Source organism: Eublepharis macularius, chromosome 2, assembly GCF_028583425.1.
Source record: "Eublepharis macularius isolate TG4126 chromosome 2, MPM_Emac_v1.0, whole genome shotgun sequence".
In the NCBI taxonomy this organism is placed as follows: domain Eukaryota; kingdom Metazoa; phylum Chordata; class Lepidosauria; order Squamata; family Eublepharidae; genus Eublepharis; species Eublepharis macularius.
This window is the reverse complement of record NC_072791.1, coordinates 153,061,031-153,076,848: the sequence shown is the minus strand read 5'-3', so window position 1 is coordinate 153,076,848 and position 15,818 is coordinate 153,061,031. Positions and strand designations below refer to the sequence as shown.

The 15,818-nt window shown below is 40.7% G+C and overlaps 1 protein-coding gene across 5 annotated transcripts in view; it reads right to left on the bottom strand.

Annotated features, from left to right (window-relative positions):
• Nucleotides 1-15,818, bottom strand: part of STK11IP (serine/threonine kinase 11 interacting protein) — a 37,695-nt gene that overhangs the window by 21,614 nt on the left and 263 nt on the right. For 2 of the 5 annotated variants that reach the window (XM_054971809.1, XM_054971812.1), the window contains exons 2-10: nt 15,270-15,333; nt 13,134-13,336; nt 7,461-7,535; nt 6,972-7,067; nt 4,171-4,278; nt 3,843-3,914; nt 2,578-2,707; nt 2,315-2,418; nt 1,945-2,034 (exon numbers count right to left, since the gene is read on the bottom strand). In XM_054971809.1, coding sequence (XP_054827784.1) covers nt 1,945-2,034; nt 2,315-2,418; nt 2,578-2,707; nt 3,843-3,914; nt 4,171-4,278; nt 6,972-7,067; nt 7,461-7,535; nt 13,134-13,336; nt 15,270-15,333 — 942 coding nt within the window. Of the gene's footprint in view, nt 1-1,944; nt 2,035-2,314; nt 2,419-2,577; nt 2,708-3,842; nt 3,915-4,170; nt 4,279-6,971; nt 7,068-7,460; nt 7,536-13,133; nt 13,337-15,269; nt 15,334-15,521; nt 15,596-15,618; nt 15,755-15,818 lie in introns of those variants that run through there. The other 3 variants (XM_054971808.1, XM_054971811.1, XM_054971810.1) reach the window with 3 other exon arrangements.

Below are 15,818 nucleotides of genomic sequence, written 5' to 3'. Positions count from 1 at the left end.
AACAGATGATGGGGCTATTTAATTTAGCCTGCGTGTGAAAGGAAAGTTGCCCCATATGTCCAAGCACAATACATTTCAAAAGGGGAAACTAGCCAAAAAAAAGAGGGGGGGGGATTGTTCAAGCATGATGCTTGGTATGCACTTAAGTGAAGCTCAGACAGAATATATAATCACAGATTAGGTCAAGAAGCTCTTAGCATGATTAACAAACATGGTTAAGGCGGCCTTACAAGACAGAAGGCTTCCTTTAAAAAGTCAAAGACCTGCCTAAATGAGGAGAACAACAGAAGTACATAAAAGGCAAGCAAAAAAATGAGGCGCATATTATTAAAACCATTTAAGAAAAGCAATACATCAGAATCAGGAAGCCAGGCAAGCAGGCAACTGTTCAACAAAATGAAGTGAAAGCACTTGGAAATTAGATACAAGATGAGTGAACTGTGCTTGTTTTCACAGCAAAGTACACTGGGCAAATGCCCACAGAATTGTAATTTTTAGGGAGGGAGGAGGAAGAACTGAATCAATAGAAGTTGCAAGAATGAAAGTCTAGTGCTAATTAACAAGTTAAAAATGGAAGTTGTTAAGTCCAAACAGCATACACCAATGGTTTTAAAATAACTCAAGATATGAAATTGCTCATCTTTTATAAGTAATATGCAAAGTCACAAACATTTGCATCCTTACTAGATGACTAGAAAGCAGGAAATCTAATGGCAAGCTTTAAAAAAAAGGATGGAAGAGGGAGAAGGGAGGGAGCTGGGAAATTATAGGGCTGTTAGCCTGTCCTAATGTGTGTTACAGGTAAACTGACAAAAAACCATTAGAAGGCAGAATTAAGCATATAAAGAAGAGCTCTACGGAAGAAGATTTAGCTTGGTTTCTGTGAAGTTCTTTTACATCAACTTTTGGAGCTCCTTTAGAAATTTAGCTGGCATGGGGATATGAGTAAACATTATATACTAAAACCTTGAAGTTATTTTCTATAAAGTCTCTCACTAGTGGCTCCTGGGTAAACTTAGTAGATATGGATTACCAGGACTGGTACCTTGTTTCCAAATGTCTGTAACTGGAAATAAGCAATAAATGCTCAGATTTGCAGATAGCGAGGTATTCAAGATAGTGACGGCCAAAGCATACCATGAAGAGCTCTAAAGGGATTTCTCTCAACTGGGTGAACGGACAATATGACAAATAACGTTCAAAGTAAGTGCAAAACGATGCACAGTTGGACAAAAAATCCTAACCTCATATACATGAGTGGCACCTGAACCCGGAAAATAGACCTCAGGCTCATCACAGGTAGCTCAATGAAACATCAACCCAAATTGCAGTAATGAAGGCAGATTTTATCCTATGATTAAGAAAGGAAATGAAAGTAAGGGAGGAAACTGACAGTAGTATCTATGGTGCAGCTGCATTTGTAATGCTAGATACAATCGTGGTCACTCATCGGAAAAAAAGGGTGTTTACAAAGGAAAAGAGGGCAGTTAAAGTGATAAAAGGAATTGAAGCACTTGCTCTACAAGAAAAAGGTGAAAAGTATGAATGAAGGCAAGGAGGGTAGGGAAGGATACATTGCACTGAAGAAGTGAAAAGCACTTGCTTCAATAACGTTAGAATTTGAAGCCAGCCAATGAAATTGCTACTCAGTAGATACAGGACAGACAGAAAATAAATCTGTTACTTGCAACACAATTTATGGACTTCCCTGCTTCAAGCGTAGAAGGGAACTAGACCAACTGAGTACAGGTCCTGTCAATGGTTACTAGCTATGATGGCTTTATATTCCAAGGCAACGTAGCTCTGAACACCAGGTGCTGGAGTGGGGGAGAAAGAGCATTCCATTTTGCTTATATTTAAATGGAATTGAACAAAGCTGTGGGAAGATTGTATGTTACCTACTGTCCAACCTGTAAAACTGCAGCATAGACCACATATACTCACATCACAGGAAATGACCCTAGGAGATAAGTGCAACATGGTAGCAGGCCGGTGATTCTGATCAAACCATAATGGATTCCCTTCCAAGTGCAGCTGGAGGAAAGGAAAAAAATACTATTGTATTTGAACAACAAAACAGCAATATAAACTATGAGAATTTTGCCTACTTTGCTACATTTTCATAGCACTGACTACAGATCATGTTGCTGGGAAAATGCAAATTCTTATTTCTAATACCATATGTAATGCTATTTTGTGCCCATCACCACTACAAAGATGCCCTTCCCTTCACTCCATAGAATATTGAGGTGAAAAGAGACCCCATTTTACCAAGCAGCCCACCCCTAAAGCTCTAATCCAATCAATTGCTCACTCTTTTCATGTTGTGCAGCAGAGACAGTGGTGTCAACAAAGCATGTTCCAAGAGCAAGTTATAAGCAACATCCAGGTGCTGCAGACTAGATAGTTGTTCCACACCTGTGGAAAAGTAAGCAAACTAAGGTCAGAAGAGCAAAAGGAACCTTGTGCACAAAACTGCCTTACTGTGGCATCAGTTTGCAATCCTTGCCCAGTTGTGATGCCACACAGCCTAGTTCCCAGCCACTCTCATAGCCTACAACCCCATTAGTATCTCACCATTAATACTGTCGAGCTGGTTGTACCGCAGGATCAGGGTCACCAATTTAGCCCTGCTGTGCAGCCCGAGGTCAGGAATTTTGGGCAGGAAGTTGTAGGCAACATTTAAATATTCCAGGTCTGTCAGTACCTGTATTGAGAAGTAGGCAGATCTCAGCACAGCTAATTCATATGGCCCTTTCTTATATTTATTCACATACATCTCTACTGCCATAAATGGTTTTCACCAAAAGAAGTCTCATGAGCTGCCAGACAAGCTGTAGGTGGCCAAGCAAAACAGAAGAATCTACACTGTCAAATAATTCTTATCAGAGCATTTACCTTAAAAGTGTTCAAAAGTCTGCTAGTGTTACATATGATCTAAACTCTGCTTTGGTCCAAGCAAGTACACAACTCAGAGTAAGAGTACTGTAACGTCATTGCTACAGAGAAAGCGCTCTCATTCAAGAAGGATTGACAATTTTGCCAAAAGAACAGCTTTCCACTTGAGAAACATTTAATACACCTGCTAATTTTGTTGTTTATTTGAATTCTTTATACTGACCTGAAGCTTTTATAATGACATCTTTTAAAAAAAAATTCCAGGAATGGTGCTTGAACAGTCTGTTTTGCACTTTAAAGAAAAAGGGCCAAGTCTGAAGCAAGTCTAAAGGGCAAAACACTCAAGTCATACACATTATTTGGGTACCTCCTGAGTGGAGTGACACTAACCTTGTTCCCAACTTTCCAGCAAAGATTTGCCTTCAGCAAATTACCTATACTCATTTTTCATGCAAGCACATTTTTACTGAAGTTGACAGTGGAAGGAGCAGACAAACAAACAGACACACATCTCTATAGAGGGAAGAATACAGAGCAGAACAAATAAGGAATAAAGTATTAAGTGGGTACAAAATGCCTATGATTGAGAAGGAATAACTTTCAACTTTGATAACAACTGCTTGGATATAATAGTAGGAGATGAGCTGAATTTTATTACTTGGCTAGGATGCAAAATGCAGATCACCGCTGCATGACAGGCCCCTCCCAGAAGCAGAATCCCCACCACTCAAGTCAGGAACAGCCTTCATTGAGCCCCTTCTCTACCATCCTCTGACTGTACTGATTCCACTGAACTGAGCACACCATGAAAGGTGGGAAATACAAGGCTGATACAAGGAACTAGGTCAGCAATAGAAACAGAGGAGGAAGGCCACTATTTCTGCAGACCATGTAAATGACAACTAAAAAAAATAAAATGTCTGAGATCCCTGTCAGATACTTACAGTCAAGTGGCACTCACAGTCCTGGAGGAGATTGTGACTAAGATCCAAAGCCTTCAGGACGTTCAATAATTGCTTGGTTGGGAAAAAGAAATAAGTTGCTGATTACCATTGGAACCAACCCATGGAAAAAGTGCTCCCAAGGTTAAAATATTATGGCACAGTCATCCAAAGCCCACCTGCTCAAAACCACAGATGCAACAAGAGAGCTGTCAAATACCAGTGTTGCAAGAAAACAGGGTCACAGTTAACCTGTGCCAGTTGCCCATCAAGAAAGGTTTCGTTCTCACCATTCTATATACCCCCTTCACCCCAGCTGCCCCAAACACACCAGTGAGCCATCCAAGTTAGCAATGGAGTTGTGGCTGAAGTTGACTGTCTGCAGTTCCAACCACGGCAGGGCAGAACTAAGGTCCCCTCCACATGCTGAAATTATCTCCTGCAGGAGGAAGAGCAAAGTGAATGGTGGGGGAACAGAGAGAGAAGAACTGTTATCTAGATGCACCTCCTTAGTCTCTCAGCATCCTGGTTTGAGGGCTGCCACCTTTTCAACCAGCCTAGGTACCTGGCCTTTCCATTTAATCTGGAGCAATTCGTGTGCTGTCTTGATCTCCATGCTCCAAAGAGTATATTTCTTGCACATTGTGCAAGTTAAAAATCCTATCAACAAAATATTTCAGGAAACCTGTAAGCATGTTGAGGAAACCACTCCTCGCCTGAGATTGTAAACAACTTGCACTTGATCACAGGCATTCTGTGAAGAAAAAGAGAGACCGGATGGTTCAACTCTAGTTTTATGCCTCAGGGCAGACAAACTTTTAAAGCAGACAGCCTCTCAAGCTTTCCTCTTTACAGGACCTTGTCTTTGGGTAGCCTCTAACCTGTAATATCAGTTACATACCTCAAATTAAGAACAAGATTAGAGACTAGAGATGGGCACAAAATGAACCATGGAACAAAATTCCAAATGGAACGGCTGGTCCATTTTCAAAGAAACGCATTCCGTGGGTCCGCGTTTTTACGGAACAAACGACTTTCCTACTGTTCCGTTCCGTTGCTGGTTCGGGAAGCCACACACTTTGCGCCATTCAATCCATCGCCCAGGCAATGGTGGAAGTCTTTTGGTTGCCCCCAATCTGAGGCCTCCATGCTTGATTGGCAGCTGTCCCTGCAAACTAGAGAGCTCCCACCCTGGCCCATCCAGCCAGGAAAATGACCAGCCCCTCAAAGTAGCTGCCAGCAGACACTCCAGTTTTTGCCACTGTGAAGAGAAAATGACAGGAAGGGGGGGACCCATGGATCATGCCTTTCCTGGGGTTCAGTCTCTCTGAAACCTCGAACCGTTTCGGAACTGGCTCAAGTTTGTCTAATTTGTGGTTCATGTTCTGTGAAAATGAACGAAACACGTGGTTCGTTTTTTTCCTGTTCCATGCCCATGTCTATTAGAGACCAACTAGATTTCCAGGGTGTCTCTAAGGTGCTACTGGACCCAAATCTTGGTATTCTAGGTACAGACCAACATGGCTACCCACTTGAAACTACCTCAAATTAGAATCTACCATATCAGCCTCCTGGACTGATTCTAAAGAACAAGTTCCCCTTTCCTCACAGGCAATATAATGTAAACTCACACTGTGTACTGGACACAGACGCATTGCAGGAAAAAATAAGTTACTTGTCAGTAATTAACAGTTTTTAATTTTTCATGGAACGTCCTGGCCATGCATAAGCACATAAAATGCACCACATGAGACCCTTACTGTTCAGTGGCTCAACCATCCAAAAAAGGATCAGGCTGAGGAATAAAATTATTTTTGGACCACTTGAAGAACCAAACACCCCCCAGTGAATACAGAAGACCTTCCTTGCTTTACTTTAATTTACTTTAAACAGAGCAATACATTCACATTCTATATTCAACTGCAACGCATGAACCTCAAGATGCTACTGATCAGCCAAATCGCATTAAGCTTAGAAACCAAAGGCTCAGAGACTGCTGCTGAAAATGAGAGCCAAGATGGAAGAGTTTCTGTATTAAAGGGGGCTACGTTCTAGAAGGAAAATTTTTCCATGTCAAGAACAGTTTAAATATATGGTTAAACTGGCTAAAGCACCTATAGGAAGAGTCTGCCAGAGGATAAAATATAATTACTGATTATAAAAATGTGTAAGAAAGGCTGCTTTCTCGGAAGCAACATGCAAGATAAGTGAAATGTTAGAACAGCAAAACCCTGTTTAACTTGTCTGTATGCAAAAGAGCTTTTCTCCAAAAGCCAATGCAACTCTTCTTTTGACACTGCAACTCTTCTTTTGACACTTATAGAGAGCAGTAGAGTCATTTTTTTAAAAACCAAACTATTCAGCTCACTGAGATGTCAAGAAACAGGAAAGCTCAGAAAGAAGAACCATAATTAAAACTCCTTTGGTACCAGGAGTACCAGAAGCTATGCTCTCCAGTGCTGGAAAAACAGAGCAATGCATGATTGTGGATACTTTTGCAATCTACGAAGAATCCAAAACAAACTCTTCTCTGTCACACCAGCAAATAGCTGGCCATCTAATACCCATCAATTAGTGCTACCTATGAAGGTGGGTGAAGTAATACAATGTATTTGTATGCAGTTTACTTAATTGTTTTTTGTAACTAATATGTTGTGCTATTGTACTTGATAAGTTTTACACAGTAAGGTGATTATTAAGTGTGGTTTTGCCTTTATCTAACTGGGTCCTAAAAGAACCCTGTGGGCACTGTGATTTACTTGCAGGAGTAGATTATAACACAATACAGCCTCATTTCTATGACATCACAGCTGTGCAATCTGGCCACTGTCTTTAATGCCTGGTGATGACATACTGTACTGATTATAAACCACCTTCTGCCAACTTCTTTTCTCAAGATTCTATAGCATCCAAGAAATTCTGTAGGAAAAAAGGAAACCTTAGATCAAATGACAACCCTTCAGCTTGGACTACAAGATTGTTCAACAGCAGACTATATTTCATTGAATATAAAGGCCCTCTTTCTCAGCCCTAGTAGGACTTAGGCAATGACAGTTTCTCCAGGACACAGTTCAAGAACCCACCACTCCTTCTCCAAGGCAGCAAGATGTAATAATGCCTGTCCCTACTCACCTCCAGGGAGTTCACACACTTGGAACAGGTCAAAGCCTCCAACTGGGAATAGATAAGTCGAAGGCCTCTTAAACAGTGCAGAGGGACACACTTCAGCTAAGCCAAGAAAGGAAAAGGAGAAGATAGAAAGGACAACTTACAAGAAGAATATTCAATAGGAGTTCTGGAGCTCTTCTATAGACAAGGATGCACATTCTAGGATCACACTCCAACCAATGCTAGAAGCTGTCCTACATTATTTCCCCTCATTTTCCTCTTGTCACCTTTCACTAGTAAAGACTTCCCCTCCCCTAGTTTATGCTAGAATAAAGAGTCTCATTTTAGACTACAGTGCAAAAAAAATGAGTTAATTATCATGAGAAATCCTTCACTACAGGATTTCTACTACAACCTCATCCAACATTCTGTGTGTACTAGAAAGGAAACAGCTTTTCACCCCACAACCACTACTAAGAATGGGCAGGCCACCATGTACTTCAGAGGACTTACCTCTAAACGCCGCAAAGATTTGAAGGGGAAGATGTTTACAACAGCTGGCAGAGGACAATCTGGAACATGAGTAAGCTAAAAGAAACCAGAGAAGAACATTGCTCATGAGCAACAAGGTTCAGTGCAAAAAAATCATCAAACCTCCAATATACCTTTCTAGTCATAAGTCTTGTTCTTCAATATATCACACTCCTAAAATTGAATGGTCTACTTTACAAAAGTTTTAAGTGCAGTACAGAACTGTCTAATGCTGGAGGTAAATCATGTTCAATTATAGTTTTGCATCCAAAATACAACTTTTGAAGTTCTGATATCAAGTGACACTGGACATGCAGAGTACCGTATGCATGTAGCATAGAAATTAAGCTATGAAATGATGCTATTTGGAGCAGTGAGTAAACAATAGAAGGTAATTGGGCCTCTGCTGTACTAACACCACTAGATCCATACAGCTCATTTGCCTTTAAGTAGCATTAAGGGTCACCAATTCTTACCCAAGCTCTTTTTATATGACCTAATGAAGCTCAGAAACAACGGCACAGAGAGGGCATCGTACGTGTGCGGTAAAGCATTCCACTTCTTGGCTTTCTATGCTAGAAAGATGTATTTCAGACTCACAAGATGTATGAATACCATCAATTAACACTTGTCTACGCTTTCTCTTGCATTTCTAACACACATGCACAGCTGCCACTTCTTACCATAAATCAGAACAAAGACCTGATCGCTCTACCTGTCTTTTCCTGCAGCAAAGACAGAAATAAGGTTCTCTGACTGCTGTCCCAGAGTCTTGATAGATACATAGTCTTGTCAATTAACTGCAAACAGAGCCAAATTCAGAGTCATCTTTGCACTGAAGTAGTATTGTAGATAAAGTGCCCAACTTGGACTAGAGAGATCCCACTTTAAGATCCCTCTGAGCCATGAAGTGACTGTGGCTTGTTGCTTCCCCCTGCCCCCAACCGAACTTGCTTCACAGGACTGTTGCAAGGATAAGAAAGAAGAAAGGACTACATATATACTGCAAGCTCCTTGGAAGAAGGGTGGGATAACAATATCATAAAAACAGAATTAGCCCTGGTCAAAATAACACAAAAAGCTCACCAAGCAGCTACCCCTCAGCTTCCTCACTCTCTACATAGCACCGCACCACTGCTAAAACGTTAAAATTAAACAAAATGCAACTACCTAGTTTTACACAGCAGCAAATCTTGAATTTAACAGTTAATTATTAATGTTGGGTTTTCTGCTCCAGATTAGCCAAAGCCCACTTAAAAAACTACAATGGAGAACAAAGAATTCCCAAAGATTGCTATTGCATTAGCAGAGTACTATAATACTGTGGTAGGTATAAAAGATTTTTTTTAAAAAAAAATCTTTCCTTAAAAGCCCAAGGCAGCTCTCATCATAACTATGAAACATTATTAAATCCATCATAACAGAAATGTCAGTAACTGCTTAACCTCAGTGTATCAGAGTAGAAGTCCTCCACATATGCAGACCCTGTATCATTAAGAACCTGCACCTAAATTGCTGGGAGCCAATGCAACTACCTCGGAACAGGAGTTATGATCTGACCTAGCAGAAGCCAAGCAGCCACATTTTACTCTAGCCAGCGAAGCAAGTTGGGGGTATTTTGAAAAGGAAATTTTTCTGATTTAAATGTAAATAATGTTAGCGAAAGAAAGAAAATGCATGATGCATGAGCCAGGACTGTGTACTGGGGTTTGTCCATGCTTTACATTTCACCTTTAGCCCATCTAACATGTTTGATTTGCAGCACGACAGCCCTGAAAACTATAGATACAAACTATTTACATATGGGGAACAAAAAAGTATTCTATGGAAAAATACAGTAACAAGATTTTCCATTTAGGAAAATTTTCCACCCCACATCACTGGCACTAACTGATGCTTCAAGGACAGCACAAAACACATGTTACATTAGTCCAACCCAGAAGTTTCAGAAATGTGACTCAAAGCACAAAGGGCAGCCACAGGAAATGTAACAGTTTACAAACTGATGCAGATAGAAAAAAGAATTCTTGGCTAACACTTCCACCTGCTTCTCCAAAAGCAGAGCCTGGTCTAACACAAGTCCCAGACTCTTATTACGATCCAATAACAATAGCCTCAAAGATAAGATTCTCCAAGTAATAAGTGCAGCCATAAGGCAGAAAAGAGAGGGCACAGATTCACATGGAAGTCAAAGAAAAATGACGTAACTAGAAGTGTGAAGAAGAGTGAAACAGATGCTCTTCTAAATACAGAGAAAAGGAAGTATGTAACATCTTCAGGTAATGGACCTTGTTACTCTAAAGTATTAACACTGATAGCTATGTAAAATGAAAGTAATCAGAGTGACTATGATACCTGCAGCACAGGCTGTTACTTGGTTACAAGTGGAGAGGTTATACTAGCATTGGAATGCAGTGGAGGCTCCTATACCATCACATCAGGAGATGGATACTGCCATTGACATGAAATTTATCACAGCCAGGTTCTGAGGTTAATATCTGCAAGAGGGCACATCTGATGCCAATTAAGTATGTTTTGGCTTCTCTCCAACTGCAGACAGCATTTCTGGTTAACATAGCCTCAGCTCACCAAGTTATAGATCTGAGACAGTGTTCAATCTGTATACTCTGCCTAGAGAGGATGTGGCTGTACCAAAGCCTTCTCACAAAGGCTGCCAAGGAACTGTTTTCAGGTAGAAGCTAACCCAGGACTTCATTTCCATCTTCAACATGCAAATATCCCTCTCAAGATAACTTGCACCAATGCTAGTAAATACTAAAAGAGTCCTACAGAGCAATCATGGCATGATTAGCTAAAAAGTCTCTGTGTTACCTGTTCCTGCTGAGGGTAAACATTTCATGTGCAACACAGCAAACCTCTCTAAAGCAGCAGCCATATGCCTAAAATAAAGAACACAAAAATGGCAACCTGCCTCCCGAGTGAGTTGTATGGCAATTAGCTCTTGACAAGAACAAAGCTTATTTCAAATGCAAAAGAAGATTCTACATAACCTTGAAAGGATAGTAAAAAAACCTCAACATTCTACCTGCTTCTGAGATTCACACTATTTGTCAATGCCCTTTGTCCAATTCCTTGTTTGGACAGAGAGTGAACAACTGTGTGTTCACTGTGCCACTATGCCTGTTTAGCAACTTGCAGCAAAATTAGTAACGCAACACAATTAAATTTCAAGGAACGAGGACAAGTACTATTGGGTAGGCTATTATGAATATAGTGCCTCTATGCCAAGTCTTGGTTCTTTTGAGTATTACAGGTTTAAATGGTGCTGTCAGCCCTGCTCCAATCTTGATAGATTTTTCTATCAGTTCCTCAGTAAGTTCTGAATATGATGACTTGGATGCTTCCAATAAGTTGTAGCCTCTCATGGGAGGGTCTCAGCTTCTTGCTTAGCAGCAATCCAAAAACCATAATACAATTACAGATTCCAAAAAATGCAGACCAGTAGACAGTTTAGATTTCTCCTTCCATACCAAAAATAATACTTTCCAGCCAACATGATTGTGAAGAAAGCCCCAGAAACACTGAGGTACCACTCATGAAGGTTTAGAAATAAGACTGAAGCCCCGCCACTACATTAGTACTTAACCAATACGATTTTGTTCCCTGATTCCCCAGTAGTCCTTTGTCCCTGAACAGTCTCCATTCAAAAGAGACTGGAGAAAAAAGACAGTCATCGATTGTCATAATAGCATGCATATTAGGTATATTGTTGTAATATTAAGAACATTAGGTATGTATGTAAACTGCCCAGCACATAGAATTCTTGCTGATAGAACTGAAATTTGTACTGCAAAATTTTAGACTCTCAACTTGACTTCTACCCTCTTGCTTCATTTCCAAGAATTAGCTATATTATGCTTTACCTTTTCTCATCTCCGTCACTTAAATTTCAGTTAAGTTATTTTAAGACTGAATTACTGAGCATTCATGAACAGCAACTCCAGCACATTCCAGGTCCCCCAATCTGTTTCTGTCTGCTTGAACAGATGGCAGAAATATACATTTATAGCTAAGAGGAAGCTAGTTCCTTTGCCAACCTTCTACCACCCCCTAGCCTTATGCTAGTCAGCCCTGTCTGAATCTGCTATTGCCCACACCCTAAAATACAGACATGAGCTAAAGAACACTGAGCTATTTTATGATTTAACACCAGCATCTTTCATACTTAAAAGTATCAGACAGCTGTGAAGTTCTTTAGGCAAGTCATCATAAAGAATGCAGAATAATACTAGAAGTACCTGCTGTTAGTACACTAAAACCACAGAGCTTTCTAAATGTATAGCACTAAAGGCAGCCTGGGACCATATCTGCAATTCCTCAACTAGGACTTGATAGCAGACAAAAGAAATTCCTGTCTTATATTATAATTGCTGGTTTTTTATATGTGTTTTATTTTTGGTTTTTAACTGTATGATATATTTTATAATGTTTTGCTTTTGTTAGTTGCTTTGCAATCATACAAATTATGAACAGTTTCCAGAGTTCTTGCACATTAGCAGGAAGTGCAATTTCAGCATTTCCATTTTTAAAAAATTCAATTGTAGGGCTCTTACAGCTTTGGTGCCATTCAGAGTAGACAATGGCTGGGATGGGCCTTCCAATAATGGGATGATGGTCTGATTTACTAGAAGAGCAGCTTCATACATTCACAGAATATTGTTTCATACCTCATTTCCAAGGGAGAAAGTTGGTCAACCTACAGACAGAAGAAGCACAGATCCTTCCTATGTGCCCCTCCCCAGAGAGGTCCTTTCTGACCCCAAGAAAGTTTATTCCTAGTGTTGCAGGATCAGTATAAACCAATAGCCATGTAGGCTAGAACACTGACGTGGGGAGAGAAGAAGGTAAAATTGTTCTATGCTCCCTCTTCCAGCAGTGCAGTTGCAAGGGATATTTCATCCTTCTAACTGTAGCCTCCTGACCCACATGCAGATCCCACAACACTGAGATCTTTCCAAGGATCCGAAAGGACTATTGGGTGGCAAGGAGATGTGAGGAAACATTCACAGCTGCCAGTACCTCTTGGTGCCAAATCACAAGATCCAGGAAAGTATCTGCAAAGTGTTATCTTTTGCGTAGGCTTTTCAAATAGATATGCTTGACACTAGAAGTTAGACAAATTATACACACATTGCCAAGATACTAAAAAAAAGCTAACTGAACAAGCCTAACCCTTCTAGGATGAGATTACAACCTGGCATCTCAACTATGGAGGATTCTAAGGATGATCACCAATATAAACCCAAAACCAAGATTTATACAATTCCTTTCATGGTACTTTGGTTGATCTTAATAAAAATCAGTGTTTCGTTAGGTTGAATGATCAGAACAAAATTGGGGGAGCAAAGATCCAATTCTGCACTATGCCTTGAAACAACTTTCTCTTCTCCCTTCCCTTCTCTGTTTTTTGTACAGAGCATTCAGCCTGATGAAGAGTCCTAAAGAATCCAAACACTTGCACAATGTTTTGTGGTATCTTGACTGATAATATTTATCAGCAGACTGATGCAACTACTTGCCATTCATGTCACTAGTATGCTACACCTGTACCACCATGAGCCCAGTAATCAGAGACATGATTATTACCCCCAAAGCACTGACTCAGTACTTTCAACTTCCAGCTTCGGTATATACCTTCAGAGATAATGTCTTCTGCAAGACATCAAAGAGGAATTGGGCTTGAAGGATGGCAGAAGTTTCAGCAGGATGTGATGAGAGTGCAATAAAGCCGTGGTTCTGGTTTCGTGATATTAGGTGCTGCTCAAAGATTTGTGTGAGATACTGCAGTGTGGATGTGAATAGGGTCAATGTACTAGTACCATCAAGAATCAAGTCTCCTAAAGAAGAAGGAAGACAATTATTAACAAACCTGTTATGTACTCACTGCTCATTCATACTCCCAAAGAAAGACTCAGCAATACTATTTTGTAAGCCCATCAGTACAATACCTTATCATGGTGGTGGTGGAGACTGCCCTCAAGTCATAGCTGACTAATGGCAACCCCTGGAAGGGTCTTCATTGCAAGAGACTAACAGAGGTGGTTTGCCATTGCCTGCCTCTGCAACCCTGGTCTTCGTTGGAGGTCTCCCATCCAATTACTAACCAAGGCCAACCCTGCTTAGCTTCTGAGATCTGACGAGATCATGCTCACCTGGGCTATCCAGGTCAGGGCAATACCTTATCATATGCTTCATTCAAATAGAGTACAAGCTAGAGGTACTTCTGCTGATGTGTATGTAAATCATGTGCCTTGACTTTATACCCCTCTCTCTCACATGCATGCTCCTTACTTTCCTATGATTACCACCACCTTCTTGCACACATAAGATGACAACGTTCAGGGAAGTTCTACTGAGAGAGTCACTTGCTAGGTTTTCCCCTCATTTCAGTAACTTAGAAACCCACAAACAAATCGCACCCATGAACCAGATGCATTACCAATGAAGGTCTCCTTCCTCTTGAACATAGAACCTAGGAAAGGCTGGAGTCATATTCGCTTTCAGTAATAATCCTACTAACAGGGACGAAAGTAGCTTGTTACTCTTTGGTTACTCTTTGGACCCCTTCTCAAAAGAGACAATATGAGTTGAAGCATATCGAGGGTTTGTTCAGTAGAGGCAATTGTTTGTCAAAGTGTGCCTACAATGTTGCAACACCAGAGGACATTTCATATATACATTTGTGCATTTCTAAAAGACCATAAGACATCTCTCCTATAATAAAATTTGACAAATCCCAGGCAACAAGTTGCCATAGTGCCTAGAAATTTCAATGTGGCCACCTAATACTTAGTGGAAGTAAAAGTGGCTACAGCCAACCAATTTTCCATTGATGAAAGAACAACAGGCCCCTCTGATCACTAAAAAGCTATGTGAGGGATCATGGAACCCGCATGAACAAAAGCCATGCAGTACAGCATCTGTAATAAGGTAGAAAATTTGTAGAGACTGAGCAGAAGAGCTGACAGGGTTCAACCCAAAGCGTACTCATTTTCCCATCAGAATGTTTAGCTGTATGACAAACTGCATTAAGCTCTCATCATTGCTTGCTTGAATTTAAATTTCACTCCATCCAATGGTGGCAAATTATTTTCTTAAACAGTTGTCTTTAGTACTAGCACCAATATTCAATTAAGCTGAGCTTATTAAAGCAATAATGGAATTTGAGACATTGTTGGTAAGTTAGCCTAGGGGAAGAGGTTAGCTTTTTGTTGGAGTGAGGACAACCAGGGTTACATTTATATGCTACAACATTTATCATAACTTTAATAAAACTATAAGAAACTACAAAAAGGTTATAATTAGGTTTTGTAGTAGCAAGTTAGAAAATATAGTCACTACAATACAAAACCCTGAAGACTGAAAAATGAGACAAAACCCTGAAGACTGAGTCTGGCTCTTAAATTTTTGGGCTAGCTCTTCGAGACAAAGAAAATTTGCCAAAGCCTGTCATATGACAGTTAATACAGCACAGAGTTTGGATTTGTTTCTGTTACCCAAAACAAGTATGCACAGTGAGAACACGTTCTGGCAATCACATAAGATACATGTTTTCTTTACACTTTGTTGTATAAAACTAGTTACAGTTTTCTTTTCATAAAAGCACCATTGTTGTTGCAGCTTGCCTCACCCAGCTTTAGTGTTTTGCTTTATTACCCCCCTCTGGTCGTAGAGCCCACATAAAGCCACACTTACTACCAACCAGAGCAGAGCTTGAACTACAGCAACCCACCAGCACATTTCACTGGAAAGATGACATCAAAAACTCACCAGAATCGTGTAGTAATTGTGCTAAACTCTGGAGCATCATTTCCTTTGGGGTAGCAGGTGCCATCTGTAAAGATAAAGGCAAAGGCAGCAAGCATAAATAACCGCAGAACCAGAAAGTCCAAGTTGCATTTGAATATCTAAAGATGAGTTGCCATAATTGCAATTTTTCTCATCATGTCACATAGCAGAGCAACGGCTAGTCAACCACCTGACTGAGAAAAAGCAAGGCCTCAGAGCACAGAGACTTCGTACCAATTTCACCAAAGAAAAGACCACCACTCCCAACCACAAGCTATACTCTGGAGTCAGGCTGAAGCAAACACCAAGCAAGGCACCTCACAAGACAAACCTGTTGCAATACCCACAGACAGCACGTGACTGTGACCAGGCGGGTCTGACGTCCCTTCTTTTAGAGCGGGAAGCTCACGCTCCCTTTGCGCTCCGCGGATCAGGCACGGAACCCTGCCAGAGGAGAAAGGGGTGCTTACTCACCCCCCCCCCCGAGCGCCACAGACCCCCCTGTCGTCCGACAGGAAAGAGACTGGAGCA